The sequence below is a fragment of the Monoraphidium neglectum genome (assembly GCF_000611645.1).
Source record: "Monoraphidium neglectum strain SAG 48.87 unplaced genomic scaffold scaffold00396, whole genome shotgun sequence".
NCBI classification, from domain to species: Eukaryota; Viridiplantae; Chlorophyta; class Chlorophyceae; order Sphaeropleales; family Selenastraceae; genus Monoraphidium; species Monoraphidium neglectum.
The window spans coordinates 1-13,743 of NW_014013232.1; the positions used below are offsets into that span (position 1 = coordinate 1).

The following is a 13,743-nucleotide window of genomic DNA, read 5'->3' on the forward strand; positions in this document are numbered from 1 at the left end:
GGGTGGCAGGGGGGGAGGAAGGGGGGGATTGTTGCGCGCTCTCACGTCTGCAATTGGCAGGTGTGAGGATCTGGGGCGTCCGCCGGGGGTTGCAGGTCGAAATAGGCGATCGCGGCAGGGTCGGGCTTGCGCCAGGGCACAGGCGGAGCATGGGCATGGACGGCTTTCATTGGGACTGCTCTGCTGCGATTGAATCACTCAGGGCAACGGGAGTGACACATGCCACCGCACGACCGCAGGTATGGGGACTGTGCCCCGCCTACTAGCCTCGTGCTGTGACCATTCAACACACCAAAAATGAAGTCCGTCTTCCACCCTCCCATGAGGGGGTAGCGCAAGTTAATATCGACCACGGTCTGGGGGGATGGTGATCAGAGGGGTAAGGCGTGTGGGGCGCGGGATGCGACTGTGCCAGCCATTGCCGTTGCGCGCGTGGAGAAATTGGTTAGCAGGTTTGACAGGGTTGGGGGTGCCCCGGCTTGGTCAATCCCATCAGCACAGGATCTAGACGCAATATTGAAGGATCCACCTGCTACCTCCTCATCATAAGTGCACACGCACACGAGCATACACGCGCACGCACGCATGCACAGCGGCGTGCCCGCGTACGCGTGCGCGCGCACATGCATGCTCACACAAACCCACAAACGCATGCGCACCTCCTTCGATGTCTTGCGCGTGTGCGAGCTGGAGATGTTACCAATAGCATCCTTGTAATACAAAGAATGGGCCCCGGCTGGCAGGTGCGCCCTCACATCCTGTGAGGACAGAGCAAAGGGGTCGCAACAAAAAGCGGGGCGGGACGGGCTATGTAACAACCTCGGCTAGTCATGTGTGTGCAGGATTGCACCCTGTGTGCTTCAGGGGCGCCGCACAGACCTCGCATCGCATCCCGCCATGCAGCGGGGGGGGGGGGGGTGGGCTGTGCGGCTGCTGGATGGCGTTTCAAGAAGCTGGGCAAGGCCCAGCAGGCGGGGCGGCTCCGAATCCGTCATGAAAGGGGTAGAATGTCGCCGATCCAGCCCCCCTGTGCACAGAGGCGTCGATCCCACCCGGCAGGCCGACCTGGAAGCTGTTGGCGCGGCCGCCCTCCAATTGGTAGCGCAGTCTGCTGAAGGGCCCCTTGTGCTCTGAGCCGGCATTGGCCTGCGGGCAAGGAGGGGGCAACAGGGATCGGCCGGCGGCAAGGTCAACACTCCTGCAGCCATCAGCTGCAGGTGCACGAGCAGCCCCTGCTCCAAAGCGTGCGCTCAACAGCAGGGAGCGTCGAACAGATTGGCATGTTGCAGCACGGCTTAACAGCCCAGCAGCCCCAGCCGCAAGCGCAGCGCCTTGCACGGGGTCTGCAAGGCACGCGGCGGTCCATGCACTGCTCAATCAGGCAGTTGTACCGCCCGTGGATGACTCACGATGACATAAGCCTCCTCGACATAGATGTTACCCCAATGGGACACCTCGATCTCCCGCACCAGGCTGACGACCTGTGAGGGTGGTGGGTGAGGATGAGCAAGATAAGGGCAAGGGTGGCGGTGTATGGCACAAACCATAAAGACAAAGAACGGCAGATGCAGGGAGATGGCAAATGTACGGTGACACCGGGGTTAAGGACCAGCTCGCCCAGCGCCTTTTGGCAGCAGCAACAGCAGCAGCAGCCTGCCGGCCGCCGCGGCCAAGTGCAAGTGAGCCCAGGAGGCCTAAGCACTGCCTGGCCTTGCCTTGGCCTTGCCTTGGGACAAGCAGCCTGTCCCATCCACCCTCCCACCCTCCTCAAACCCACAAATGCAGCCACTCACCCGCACACGCACACACACACACACACACACACACACACAAACACAATCACAAACACCTGTATCCCCACCCCCACCCCCACCCAAAACACACATATATACATATACTCACACAAAGGTCTTACATCGCGGCCCTCACCTTCTTGAAGGGCTTGTCGTGGTGGAAGTGCACCCGGAGGGGTTCCAGGGACCATGGCTCAGCCGCGCCAAGGGAGCCCCACACCAGCCGGGTCACCTTGTTCACGGTGTCCTCGGGGCGGCTGTGGCTGAGGATGCCCTCTGTCGGCAGGATGGCCTGGCGGCAGCGCGGCGGCCGGGGGCAGGCAGGGTCAGGGCGCGGTGGGTGGGAGGGGCGGCATGTGGGAGGGGCGGTTGGGGGTTGGCACGCTGACGGATTGGCAACGCAGTCGCCAGCCACCTTGACGAATGTGAGTGAGGAACTGTGTCTGCAGTGGATTGTGTCAGCGCCGCTTCCTGCCCTTGTGGCCCGCTGCATGTGCTCGTGCACATTCACATGCAAATTTTTGCACGCTCAGGTGCGTGCGTGAAATACACACACGCATGCGCGCTTGTGCGCGTGCGCTCGCACACACCCCACACACAACAACTTACAGACACTCTCTTTCCCTCTCTCACACGCCGACGCCCTCCCCCACACACGTGCACGCGCGTGCCTGCACACACTATATGAAGCTCCAAGGTGACGTTGAAATCAAGAAGTTCACATGCGCAGCTGACACATACACACACACCGTCGTCGACTGCTGCTGTATCTTGTAGGGTGACACGGGCCACAGCGTGTCCTCATACTCCACCAGCTGCTGGTCACCCTGCCTGATGGCCCTCGGGTTGGGCGTCAGCACCCCAGTGAATGACGTCGACACCTCCACGGTGGCAGATGCGTCCTTGGGTATGGAGATCGTCGCAGAGTAGCAGCTGACGCGGGACGGCGCGCCCGCAGGGGTGGTGGCAGGGGTTGGCTCGAAAGCCTCTTTGCCAATGGTCACCTGTTGCAGGGGGCCAGTGCCGGGGGTGCACACGTGCGCTTTGGGCATGGGGAGCATGCTGGCGTGGGAGCACCTGGTGGATGTTGGCACCACGCGCCCGTCGCCGTGTGCATGTGAGCGCATGCCTGGGTGGGCGAGCAGCCAGGCGTCGTCGGTTGCCCGGCAGAGATTGATGGCAGTCAGCCGACCCGGGTGTGGCTCCACCCGTTGCGAGTTGCAGCGGACTCAAGGCAAAGCGTCCATCGCGTGGGCCCTTATCCCCTTGGACACCACCACACGCGACGCACCCGTAGCCGCGCCTGGCGCTCTGCGAGGCGGGTCGGGTAGCAGAGGAGAAGCGACTCCGCGGCCGCTCCACTCGCCAAAACCTCAAGGTTGTCTGTCACCTTGGCTATCTGTGACTTGAGGTTGACCTGACGGCAAGTACAGTGCGGCGCAGCAACGAAGGCCGGCTGGTGCGAGGCTGGCTCATCCGCACAGGAGACCAAGCCTGAAGTGAGTGTGCGACGCCAGATCTGCCTGGCGCCGCCGATCGCCATGCGCTCCCATTCAATGCAGCATACCTTCCTCTCGGAGCTTGTGATCACCACTTCAGCTGAAGCAGCCGCGCCCAGCAGCAAGAGCATGGCCCACAGGCAGGCAAGTCCCGATATTACAGCCATGTGATCTCGTCGCTGGCTTCTCATATAATGCACAGTTGATTAAGAAGCAATCGCATTTTGGGTCCCAAAGCACCCAGTCGGGACACCGTGGGAAGCTGCCGTGCTTGCCTGGAATGCAGTGCGGTTGCAGGCCTTCAAGAGACGCTCAATCACGACCTCGTGCGAGATGGCTCTCAAACACCTTCTTTCATAGTTTTCGCTCTGTTTATACATTGGGGGGGCCAAGTCCGTGGTTGGCGCTTTGCGGATCGACGCACTCAGCCTGCAGCAGCGAGCATGGGCCTCGAGGTAGGAGACACATGAAGCTGCAGCAAAATAACAGCGGGCAGTGCCCAGCAGGCTATGAGGGGTCGCTGGCACGATGCTGAGAGGCCCGTTGGGGCGGGCTCGCAACAGCCTGCGCGCCGCATGCATCCGTTGGCGCCAGCACCGAGGGCCAGCAAGCAAAGTAGGGCGCAGCTGGCTGTTACTCGGAGGGTAGTGCATTCAATGGAGGCCGATCGCCGCGGCGGCTGTGTGCCTGCAACGCCGGGGCACTCCAACTCCCAGCGCCGAGTGTGACGAGGCCACTCGGAGGTGGCGCACGACGCCCAACCCCACCCTCATCACCACCAGCCTCTGCCATCCCTCGGTCAACCCACCGATCCTGCGGCCGCTCTCGTACATCCCAAGACTCGAAAGTGCCGCCGCGTCACCGCGCACGCCCACCTCGTCCCGCCTTGCCCCGCTGTCGTCCGATGGCGTACCGCAGGAGGACTTCCAGGCAGCGGCTGCGGAGATCAAGCCGGTCCACGGCGTGTCGTGGGAGGAGATGCTTGAGATGTACGGTCTCTACAAGCAGGCCACCATCGGGGACAACAACACCTGTGGGTGTCTGCCGCGCGGCTGCTGCCTGATGCCCAAAGGGTTCAAGGGCTGCTGCTGCCCGCCGGACATCGAGCATGCCAGCCAGTTTGCGCAGCGGCGGCGCTGCCCATGTCATTAATCCCGCGCCGCGGCCGCAGCTTGGTACTGTTGCAGCACATGCGCGTTTGCAACACCCGCTGCCGCCTCGATGCTGCAGTGCACCTGCCCCAGTTGCAATTGGTCTACGTGTCGGTCTCCACCAACTGCCAACCCATCCCATGCCATTTCATCCCTTATTTCCTCCCTGCCAAAACCACTGAACAGCCAAGCCGGGCATCCTGGATCCTAAGGGCCGGAAGAAGTGGGACGCATGGGAGAGCAAGAAGGGTGAGCGTAGGAGGGCGGGGCGGCCCTGGTCAGTTGAGGACGGCAGGGTCACCGGGGGTGCGCACCGCGGCTGCAGGCGACGGCGGCAACATGCGCAGCTGTTTGGTTTTGTTGGAGGCGAGCGGTGGGCAGGACCCTGTGAGGATTGACAGGCACCACTTGTGATTTGCGCAGCCCACACCAACCCCCTGGAACGATCGCGCTCGCTCTCCTGACAAGGCTTGAGCAAGGAGGAGGCCATGACCAAGTACATCGAGTGAGCACCTGGGCCAGCGGGGCCGCTGCGCGCGCGCGCGCGCTTGGCAGCAGGGCCGGCTCTGTTGCGCGACCTCGATGCTGCCCTTGCGTCCGTCTCGTACCAGCCTGCCAGGCCCACTCCCAACTGGCCGCGTGGGTTCCCGCCAAGCTGCACTTGTGCGCGACACTCCTCACCAACATTGCGTCCTGCGCTGCCGCCTGTTTCCATCCTATTTCATCCGTTTTTGGAAGGGTGGTCAAGGCTTGTCTTGTGAAGTACCGGGACAACAAGGAGGAGGCCGCACCCACACCCGCCTGAATACTGCCGCGGGCCTGGCGCGCACATCGGGCTGCGCTCTCGCATGAGTGCTTTCTGCGCCCAGGACAGCGTCGGGCGCGTATGGGTAGAGGCGTGCGCAAGCCCACGCAGCCCTATGCTGCGGGTGCGCCCGCTGTCAGTGTCGCTCTCAAGGAGTCGTTTTGAAGCAGAAAGAGAACGGAACAGGCAGACTTGAGACACTTTCGTATTGCGCCTAACTTGCCTGGGGCATGCGGTCAAGCTCGCTGCCAGGCGGCAGCAATCCAGCCTGGTCGGAGCAGTACAGCGCGTACACGCAAGCGTATCACAGTCGCCGCCGTGGCTTGGGTTCCTCTTGTCCAACTCGCCTTTTTACTTGGGATCAAGGCTTCCACTATGTTTTGTTCCAGCCTACACCGCCATTTCAAGATGGCGGGACGTGTAAGTGGCTCTTTTTCAGCAGCTGCATCAGTCGGCTGGTCAATCCTGAATGTCATTGTTTGCTGTCAACATCTCAAAATGCGAGGGGAGAGTCCAGGGGTGCCCAACAGTCCGCACTCCCTGACCTTGCTATCTGAGACAAAAACCCTTGGATTGCACGTCCCAGGCCGACAGACTCAGCCCCCTGAGGGTGCTGCCTGCTGTTCCAAGAGGGACACTTGCTGTAGCAGCAGCACAATAAGCACGATGGCATTCAGCGGGTTCTGCGTGTTACACGTCGCGGGCGCTCCTATCCTGCTGCAGGCCGCCCTTGAGGTCGGCCGCGCCCGTTGCGAGCATACTGCGTGGTGCTCGGGCACCAGGCGCTAAGGGGCGGCTGCCCCACTCCCGGCTGCCCCCGCGCTGGCAGGTGCCGCCCACGCACGTCGTGCGTCTACTTGCTGCGCTGCCTCATCTTCCTCCTCTTGCGCTTGAGCCGCCTCATGCGCTTCTTCCTCCACTGCAGGGCGGCAGGTGGCGCGCGAGGGTTGGGACACAGAAAGGGATTCAGATCACGCTGTGCCTGCAAGCGCACACAGGCCCTGTAGTCACTGGCAACTTTGGGTGGTGTCTTATGCGCATGCTGCATCTAGGCTGGCAACAGGGGGCTGGGATGCGCACACACTCTCCTCGCGGCTGCTGCTGCGCGCCAGTCGTGAGCCGCCGCTGACGCTGCCTAAGCGGCCGGCTCTGCCACCGCGTGCTGCCCATTGCTCCATCATGGTTGTTTGCTTGCACCAGATCCCTGGACGACCGCGAGCCATGCACTGGCTGCGCGACCCCAGGGACCGGGCCATCGGCGGCACAAGCAGGAAGACTTTGCGCACCTTCGGACGCATTTTGGCTAGCTTGTCGACTATACGGCGGATGAAGAGGGCTGTTGTCAGGCGGGAAAGCCGCTTTGAGCAAGGAACGAGAGCAGGCAGCGGGACGGGCGGCAATCCAACGCGTCACTTTATAGACCGTTAGGACAAAACACATCACTTGCATGATTGATATGCATAAGCACGTCCTGCAGCCGCCTGCACCAGCACCAGCCGCCCCTCTGTTCTGCCATCTTGTGCACCGCCTTGGCTTGCTGCCAGGGGTGGTCAACGGGGGCACCATTGTCATGTCAGATGCCATGGCCACGGCCATCTGGAAGCACATCCATGCCAACAGCATACATTTGGTATGTTGACCAAGACCAGCGTGGCTGTCCAGGTTGGCAACCAAGCACTCCTTGCTCCCATGCATCCAACACCGCTGTTCTGGTCTGCCGCCTCCGCCTGCCGTGAGCGGGTCAATTACAATCGAATGTCATCAATTTGACATGCTAAAGACAGCACTCCTCGTGCCAGTGCGGGCGGTGCGGCCGGAGCTTGGTGCGCCTGTGGACGGGCGCCGCTGCCCCTGTTGGGCTTTACGCCAGCTGGGCCAGGATGTCGCTCTCCCGCACCACGATGAACTGGTCGTCGCCCTCCTGCAGTATCGTTGCACCAAAGCAGCAATGCCAAAGCGACATGAGTTGCAGCAGCTTGCAAACAGCCGGACTGGCGTGCCCACGTAGACGGCATCAGGCGATGCCACAGCGCACCCCAACCCAATCCAGCCTGTACCCCGGAGTCTCCAGGCGGCAAGCCGTACCCACCTCGAACTCGGTGCCGCTGTATTTGCTGTACATGACGGTGGAGCCCACCGGCACGTTGGGCGCCACCACCTTGCCGTCCTCCGCCTTCTTACCGGAGCCGACGGCCACCACCTCGCCAAAGGTGGGCTTGTCGCTCTCGGTGGTCAGCAGCACACCGCCCGCGGTCTTGCCCTCAGCCTGGGCGCACTGCGCTCAGGGTCAAGCAGGGGTTAAAAAGGAGGGGTTGGTGAAGGGTGACGAAGAGGTAGGTGCAGCTTGGACGATCAAACGCAGCGCACATCAGGAGCTTTCAGCAGCGCCTGCCGTGCGCAGTACGTCGCTCTCAGACCAGCTGGTCTCCACGCACACTTCTTGCCGCAGAGGCGGCTGACCCCAAAGAAGCGGCGCCGCTAGCTCCTGATGTGGCCAGCTCGCCAACAAGCTCGCACCTTGATAAGCACACGGTCGCCAAGGGGCTTCAGCTTGGCGATGTTGTCCCCAGAGGTCAGCACACCGATGACATCATCCTCCTGCAGTGAGATGGCATAGGGTGGGGTTGGGGGGTGGGTGGGAGTAGAAGGAGGGCAGGGCAGGAACAGGGCTGCAGCAACGAGGAAGCAGCGCACAATCAATCCGCCACGACGTTCGCGTCGCACGCTCTAGCGGCTGTGTGCGCCGCTCGAGCGGGCTGCCACCTGCCGATTTGACTGCTGCCCACGCCCTCCTGGACCCACACCCTGGGGACCATACTGCTGCAATCCCCATCCCCCACGAGTGGCCCAATGCCTGTCATTTCCACCTTGAGCAGCACGTGCTCGTCGCCGCTGATGGCCACCTCGGTGCCGGCATACTTGGAGTACACCACCCGGTCACCAGACTACAGCAGCGGAGTGGACAGGAGGGCAGGACGGGGTGAGGCGCAAGCCCCTGATGATCCGGAAGGAACAGCGCAGCACAGCCAGCGGCGCAGACACGCGCACCGGGGGCCCGCTGCAGCCAATGAGGATGCCGCGGCATCCATACATTGCTGAGTATGACATGTCAGTCCACTGCATGCATCTACAGGTGCTGTCGCTGCGCACCTGCACAAGCTCGACGTCGCCAAGCGCCACGACGGCTCCTGCAGTGGGCTTGTTCTGCGCCACGGTCGGCAGCAGCACGCCGCCTTGCGTCCGGCCCTCCTCTTTGTCGACCTTGACCAGCACGCGGTCGCCCGAGGGCTTCACGCCCTTGAACTGCGAAAGGAATGGGCGGTGTGCAAAGAGATCGAGGCGTGGGCACCCCAGCCGAAAGGCTTCAGTTCCGGCGGCACGCAAATGTGGAGTGCTTATTACCTTGGGTGGAATCGCAGTGGCTGCCCTGCATGCCACGCCGCGGCTGCCCGCCTTGAAGGCCCCGCTGCTGCGCATGCTCCTGCTGCCGAGGGACTGCATGATTGCTCGCTGCCGATATGTACGACTAGTACGCAAAGTAAACACCAATCAGAGGTGGATCGCAGATGGAATGAGGTTCGGAGATCGGTGTGGGCTTGATGATGAGTTGGTCGAGAGCCTTCGGTGGCGAGCGCTGCGTTCACTGGCCTGGGCAGCAGGCCAGCGTTGATCAGGGCTCAAATTAGTTACTCACGTCACTCAAACATGCCTTCATACAATCTAGAGCACAATGACGGTGTTGGTCAGCTCACCAGGCCAGGTCCTTGTTTTGACTGTTGCAGTCCTTGTTTTGACTGTTGCACGCACTTGACGCCCCGAACGTGCGTCATGTAACGAGCACTGCAGCAAACTGAGGCTATGCCCTGGACTGGACGGTCAATCATCGCGTTCGCTTGATGTGCTATGAGAAGCAACCAGAGCGTGCCAAGCCGTGTTTCGCACCATCGTTCGCAAACCTGCCCGCACACGCCCGAATGCGCGCCCTTGTGTGCAGTGCAGAGCAGCGCGCACTTGGGGCCTTCGGTCACGCCTGATTTGAATGGCGCATGGTAATCAACCGAATCTCAGTCCCAATGGTCGTGCTCCAAAGTCCAATCCCGCCTGTGAGCCTGGACAAGTGCTGGCACCACAATCGCGATGGCACCACTAGCAGGTGACTGCGAGGCGCCGCAACATTATGATTTCAACCCTGATGCATGAGGTGGAAAGCTTGTTACCACTCTATGCAAACCCATGCAACTGCCAATGCAGAAGGGCACATGACCCAGCAACGCGCATAACATGCGACACGACATACAGTCAGCACAATCAGAGTGCTGGAGAGGCCCCTCCCCATGCACATGGCCACATGCAAATGGCCCGCCAGCGCTCATGCACCACATCGCAAGACAGGCTCAACCCTATGCTCTTAAGCTTCCCACCACGAGCCGACGCACTGCTGGCGCTCCATGCCACATGGCTGGCACCTACTTCATTCAGCAGCCTGACACCCTCGTGATGTGACGGGCTGTTCGCAGCCGCTGGCCGTTGGCCAACCGCACCATGCGAGTAGATGCTCGTTCATAAGCTGCGCGTGAGTTGAGAGGCGCCGCCAGCCTATGATTGGTGCAGCGGGGGCAGCATTTGCATGGAGAAGCGTTCCGTCAAAGGTGGGCATGCGTGCGTGTGTCCCGGATGCAACGGCCGCCTCAGCAGACAGACTGGTGGCGAGAGAGCACTCGGCTAACAGCAGCAAGCCGCTGTGCATGCAGACAGGCGCAAAGCATAGACAGGTGAGACCACAAACATCCAAACATACAAACACACATACACGCGCGCACATATTGCCAGGCGCACAAGCTCTGCCGCGCCTACCTCAGGGGGTGCCAGCACTGCTGGCGCCTGTCGCTCCCGTGGTCTCAGCGCCAGGAGACGTGGCCGGGGACGGGCTGGCCTCAGCGCCTGTGACAACAGCAGGGGCCGGCAAAGGGCTTATCTCGCCGCCCGCGGCGGCGGTGGGCGCGGGGCTCGCCTCCGCGCCAGGGAGGGGTGCGGGGCTGGCCGCCTCGCTAGCGCTAGGGGCCGGGCTGCCCATCATGCCGCCACCAGCCATGGTCATGTTGCCGGTCTCGGTGGCGTTGGGGGCAGCGGCGCCCCCAGCAGAGGGGGCTGGAGACGCCGGGGGCACCGTGACAGTGGCAGCAGGTGATGCCTCGGTAGGAGCAGCGGCAGCAGCCGGCGATGCCTCAGCAGGGGCGGCGGTTGTCGTCGCTGGAGCCTCGGGAGCGGCGGTCGTGCCTGTACAAGGAGGCCGTAGAAAAGTGATTGGGCTGTAAGAAAGTGCTTGGTGGCAGCAGCAGCCGTGGTCAAAGCCGGCCATCCGAGAGGAGGCAGATGTGGGCGTGGCCAGGCTCTGCGGGACACTAGGTCGGGACTACAGGTGCGCAGCACAAAACATACGGCTCTCCGCACAACAGCCGCAATCTTGGCTACATTGTCCAGGCTTTCAGGCAGCGGGTGATGCCTGTGAGGGATCGTGCGCCTTTCTCAGGCCCTGATAGCACGCGCCTGGTGTGCCCCTGGCATTGCCCCTCACCAGTGGTGGCCGTGCCGCCAGCCTGCAGCAACCTGGCAGGGCAGTTCAGGCGCAGATATAGGAGCACGCAGAGAGTGTGAGTATGCATGAGGGTAGGACTTGCAGGCGAAGGGGTGTGGGGTTCACGCAGAAGGGCTTTGGTCTTCGTCAACTGCTGGTGACATCACGCCACTGAACGCACGCAAGGTCCATTGTGCAGATACTGCAACAATCATTCAGCGCCGTTGCAAGTTGTGCCAAGGGGCCGTGCCAGCACGCAGCCTTCCGGACCACCTACTTGCGGGTGCCGCCGGCCTCGTCAGCATCGCCGTCGCTGTGGGGCGCGCCCGCAGTGGCGTTCGGTGCAGCCGCAGTGGCGTTGGGGGCGGCAGCGGTCGCGTTTGGGGCAGCCGCGGTGGGGTTGGTCGCATTGGCCTGGTCCTGCAGCAGCCTGCGGGGAGCGACGTTTCCTAAAGGGGCAGATTGCGAGGAGGTAGCTGTCAGGGCAGGGCTTAGTGCAACGTGCAAAGTCGGCTGCAATGCACTGGCTGGAGTTGGGAAAGGCAACCCACCACCTGTGACAGCGCAAGGGTAGCTTACCGAAGCGTGCCGCGCTTGTACAGCCTGCGAGGAGGGCCATCATAGCCAGGACGGCCAGCAAGACGCGAGCCATGGTACGGGGATCTAGGAGAAAGGCTCGGAGGACTTCAGTTGACGGCACGACGAACGGCTGCGAAGGGATTTCCGAGCCTTTTACGAGCACAAGTTTGCTCGAAAGGGTGCAAGCTGATATGAACATCAAGCATGTCAGGACTACATCACAGTCCAAGGCTTGCTGTAAGCGCCTTTGCGCAGCTCCCGCCTTGTCACCTGCCATCCAGACTTCACTCCAGCCCGACAGACTGCACAGCTGCTGACCCTCTGGCCACCCCTCCAAGCAATTGGAGGCCCCATGCAGGGCCGCAACACGGTGTGGATAATGGCGCCAACGCTTTACTCCCCTCCGCCGCCATCGCCGCCGCCCTCAAACCCCACGGGCGCCGGCAGGCCGCCCTGCACGATCGCCATGGCCTGGTACGACCGCCCCATGCCCCCCTCGTCCTGCCCCACCAGCCGGTGGAACGCGGCCGCCAGAGCCTGGGCCTGGCCCTCTGAAGTCGCTACGTCGGCCAGCGTCTGCGCGCGCGCCTGGATGCCCAGGGACAGCAGCAGCTGCGCCTGGCTGACCGGGCCGTGGACCTCGACCTGCCATGCACATCCGATTCGAGGGTGGGCAGCTTGAGGGACAAGTAGGCCTCAGTGCACAGGGAGACCGAGAAATCCAGCGATAAGCTGAGCCGGCGGCTCGCACAAGGCAGCGCCCCGGGCGCAAACACCCGCTCGCATCCCCCCTGCACACACTTTCCTGCTTGGCCCCAGGCCCAGGCACACTGCTCGACCCCACGCGCTGAGGGGATTGCGGCCCAGAACAGCCGCGACCCCACGCGGTCGACCAGCCGAGCTCACCGCCGCGCCGCTGCCCTCGGCCGCCAGCCGCAGCGCGCCAAAGTCGACCCACGCGCTCAGGTCCGCCGTGCCCGGCCGGCTCAGCGCGTGCACGCCCTTGTGCTGCCGGATCGCGATCAGGGAGTCTGTGTACGGCGGCGAGCCGCGGCCGTAGTCGATGACGAGCGCGGCGCCGCCGTGTGCGCCCACGCGCAGCGCGAGGCGCTCGGCGGTGGCCATGCCGTGGGCGCTCACCTGGAAGGTGGAGGGGCGTGCGGTGAGCGGGGTCGGGCAAATTGCAGGCAGCAAGCAGGATCTGCCCCTGGCTGTTGTCCCGAGCCCCGACAAGGTGCTGACCCTTGCCAGATCTTTGGCGAAGGGAGCTCCCTGCTGCACAGCCGGCTGGGCAGGGACAACTGCAACACCATGCACCCCCAATATCGTCAAATTCATCTTGAGCCAAACCACTGGTCGGCGGCCCCTTTTCTTGAAACGCAACAATGCCTGGCTTGCTACACCCTTGACGACACCTGCGCTGCAATACTGTTTGGGCTGCTCTCACCTCGAGCGCCTGGACGCCCCGCCGCTCCTCGTCCACGAGCGCCGCCAGCCGCCGCGGCACCAGCAGCGCCGCCGCGGGCGTCTGCCCGGGCGACAGCACGAAGCGCAGGTGGTGGGGGCCGGGGTCCGAGGGCTCGGCCACGTCCACCATCTTCTCCAGCCAGTTCCTGGGGGTGGGAGGGGCAGGGGTGGCGCGAGGGCGGGCGTGCGAATGAGTGACACCGCTCTAAATGGAATGTGGGGAAGCAAGGACTTGAGTGAAAGCGGCGGGTGCACCTGCGCGCGATCGATGCAGCTCACGCCAACCTCAGCACAGCCACAGCTGGCTCGATAATGCAGGCCTGCGTCGCAGGCCGCCAGCAAACAGACGCCCGCACCGCGCTCGCCCCCCCTCGCCGCCAGCACGACGCCGCAGGCCCCGTCCCTTTGCACCTGCCGCCCTTGTCCCGCACGAACTGGTGGACCGGCAGCGCGTCAAAGAACTCGTGAGCCAGGTACACAGTCGGCGGCCCCTCCTGCGGCACCTCGTCCAGGGTGGCGCGCCACCGCACGCGCACGCCCCCACCGCTGACGCTGCTCGTGCCCTCCACCGCATCCTGCCCACCACCCCCGCCCTCTCCCACGCCCGTTTCGCCGCCGCCGCTGCCGACGCCGCTGCGCTGCTCGCCGCCTGTGCACCGGAGCGCCACCCACTGCGCCCGCCTGAGGGCGGGGCTGATCTCCACCAGTTCGACTTCGAGCGCCTGTGCGAATTCCGGGAAGCTTCCCGCGCCCCTCAGCAGGTCAGACATGAGCGTCCCGCGGCCAGGCCCCAGCTCCACCAGGCGCAGCTTTGAGGGGCGCCCCAGGTTCATCCAGGTCACCAGGCACCACACACCCACCATCTGTGTTGTTT

The 13,743-nt window shown here is 63.3% G+C and overlaps 4 protein-coding genes across 4 annotated transcripts; 1 reads left to right on the forward strand and 3 right to left on the reverse strand.

The window, feature by feature from the left end:
- Positions 1–807: 807 nt before the first annotated feature.
- Positions 808–2,845, reverse strand: MNEG_3225 (oligosaccharyltransferase complex subunit alpha (ribophorin I); the record flags this gene model as incomplete). The annotated part of the gene is made up of 5 exons (XM_014048293.1): positions 808–824; positions 1,053–1,146; positions 1,410–1,481; positions 1,930–2,085; positions 2,543–2,845. The coding sequence occupies 5 exons, from the start codon at positions 2,843–2,845 to the stop codon at positions 808–810; spliced, it is 642 nt and encodes a 213-aa protein (XP_013903747.1).
- Positions 2,846–3,735: 890 nt separating this feature from the next.
- On the forward strand, positions 3,736–4,952 carry MNEG_3226 (Putative acyl-CoA-binding protein; the record flags this gene model as incomplete). The annotated part of the gene is made up of 4 exons (XM_014048294.1): positions 3,736–3,747; positions 4,211–4,325; positions 4,630–4,692; positions 4,912–4,952. The coding sequence occupies 4 exons, from the start codon at positions 3,736–3,738 to the stop codon at positions 4,950–4,952; spliced, it is 231 nt and encodes a 76-aa protein (XP_013903748.1).
- Positions 4,953–7,109: 2,157 nt separating this feature from the next.
- Positions 7,110–8,963, reverse strand: MNEG_3227 (chaperonin; the record flags this gene model as incomplete). Its single annotated transcript, XM_014048295.1, has 6 exons — positions 7,110–7,169; positions 7,338–7,523; positions 7,766–7,846; positions 8,116–8,193; positions 8,399–8,551; positions 8,943–8,963. The coding sequence occupies 6 exons, from the start codon at positions 8,961–8,963 to the stop codon at positions 7,110–7,112; spliced, it is 579 nt and encodes a 192-aa protein (XP_013903749.1).
- Positions 8,964–11,096: 2,133 nt separating this feature from the next.
- Positions 11,097–13,732, reverse strand: MNEG_3228 (Protein midA; the record flags this gene model as incomplete). The annotated part of the gene is made up of 6 exons (XM_014048296.1): positions 11,097–11,253; positions 11,403–11,426; positions 11,833–12,047; positions 12,309–12,542; positions 12,850–13,015; positions 13,281–13,732. 6 exons carry the CDS (start codon positions 13,730–13,732, stop codon positions 11,097–11,099), a joined length of 1,248 nt encoding a protein of 415 aa, XP_013903750.1.
- Between the last annotated feature and the right edge of the window lie 11 nt (positions 13,733–13,743).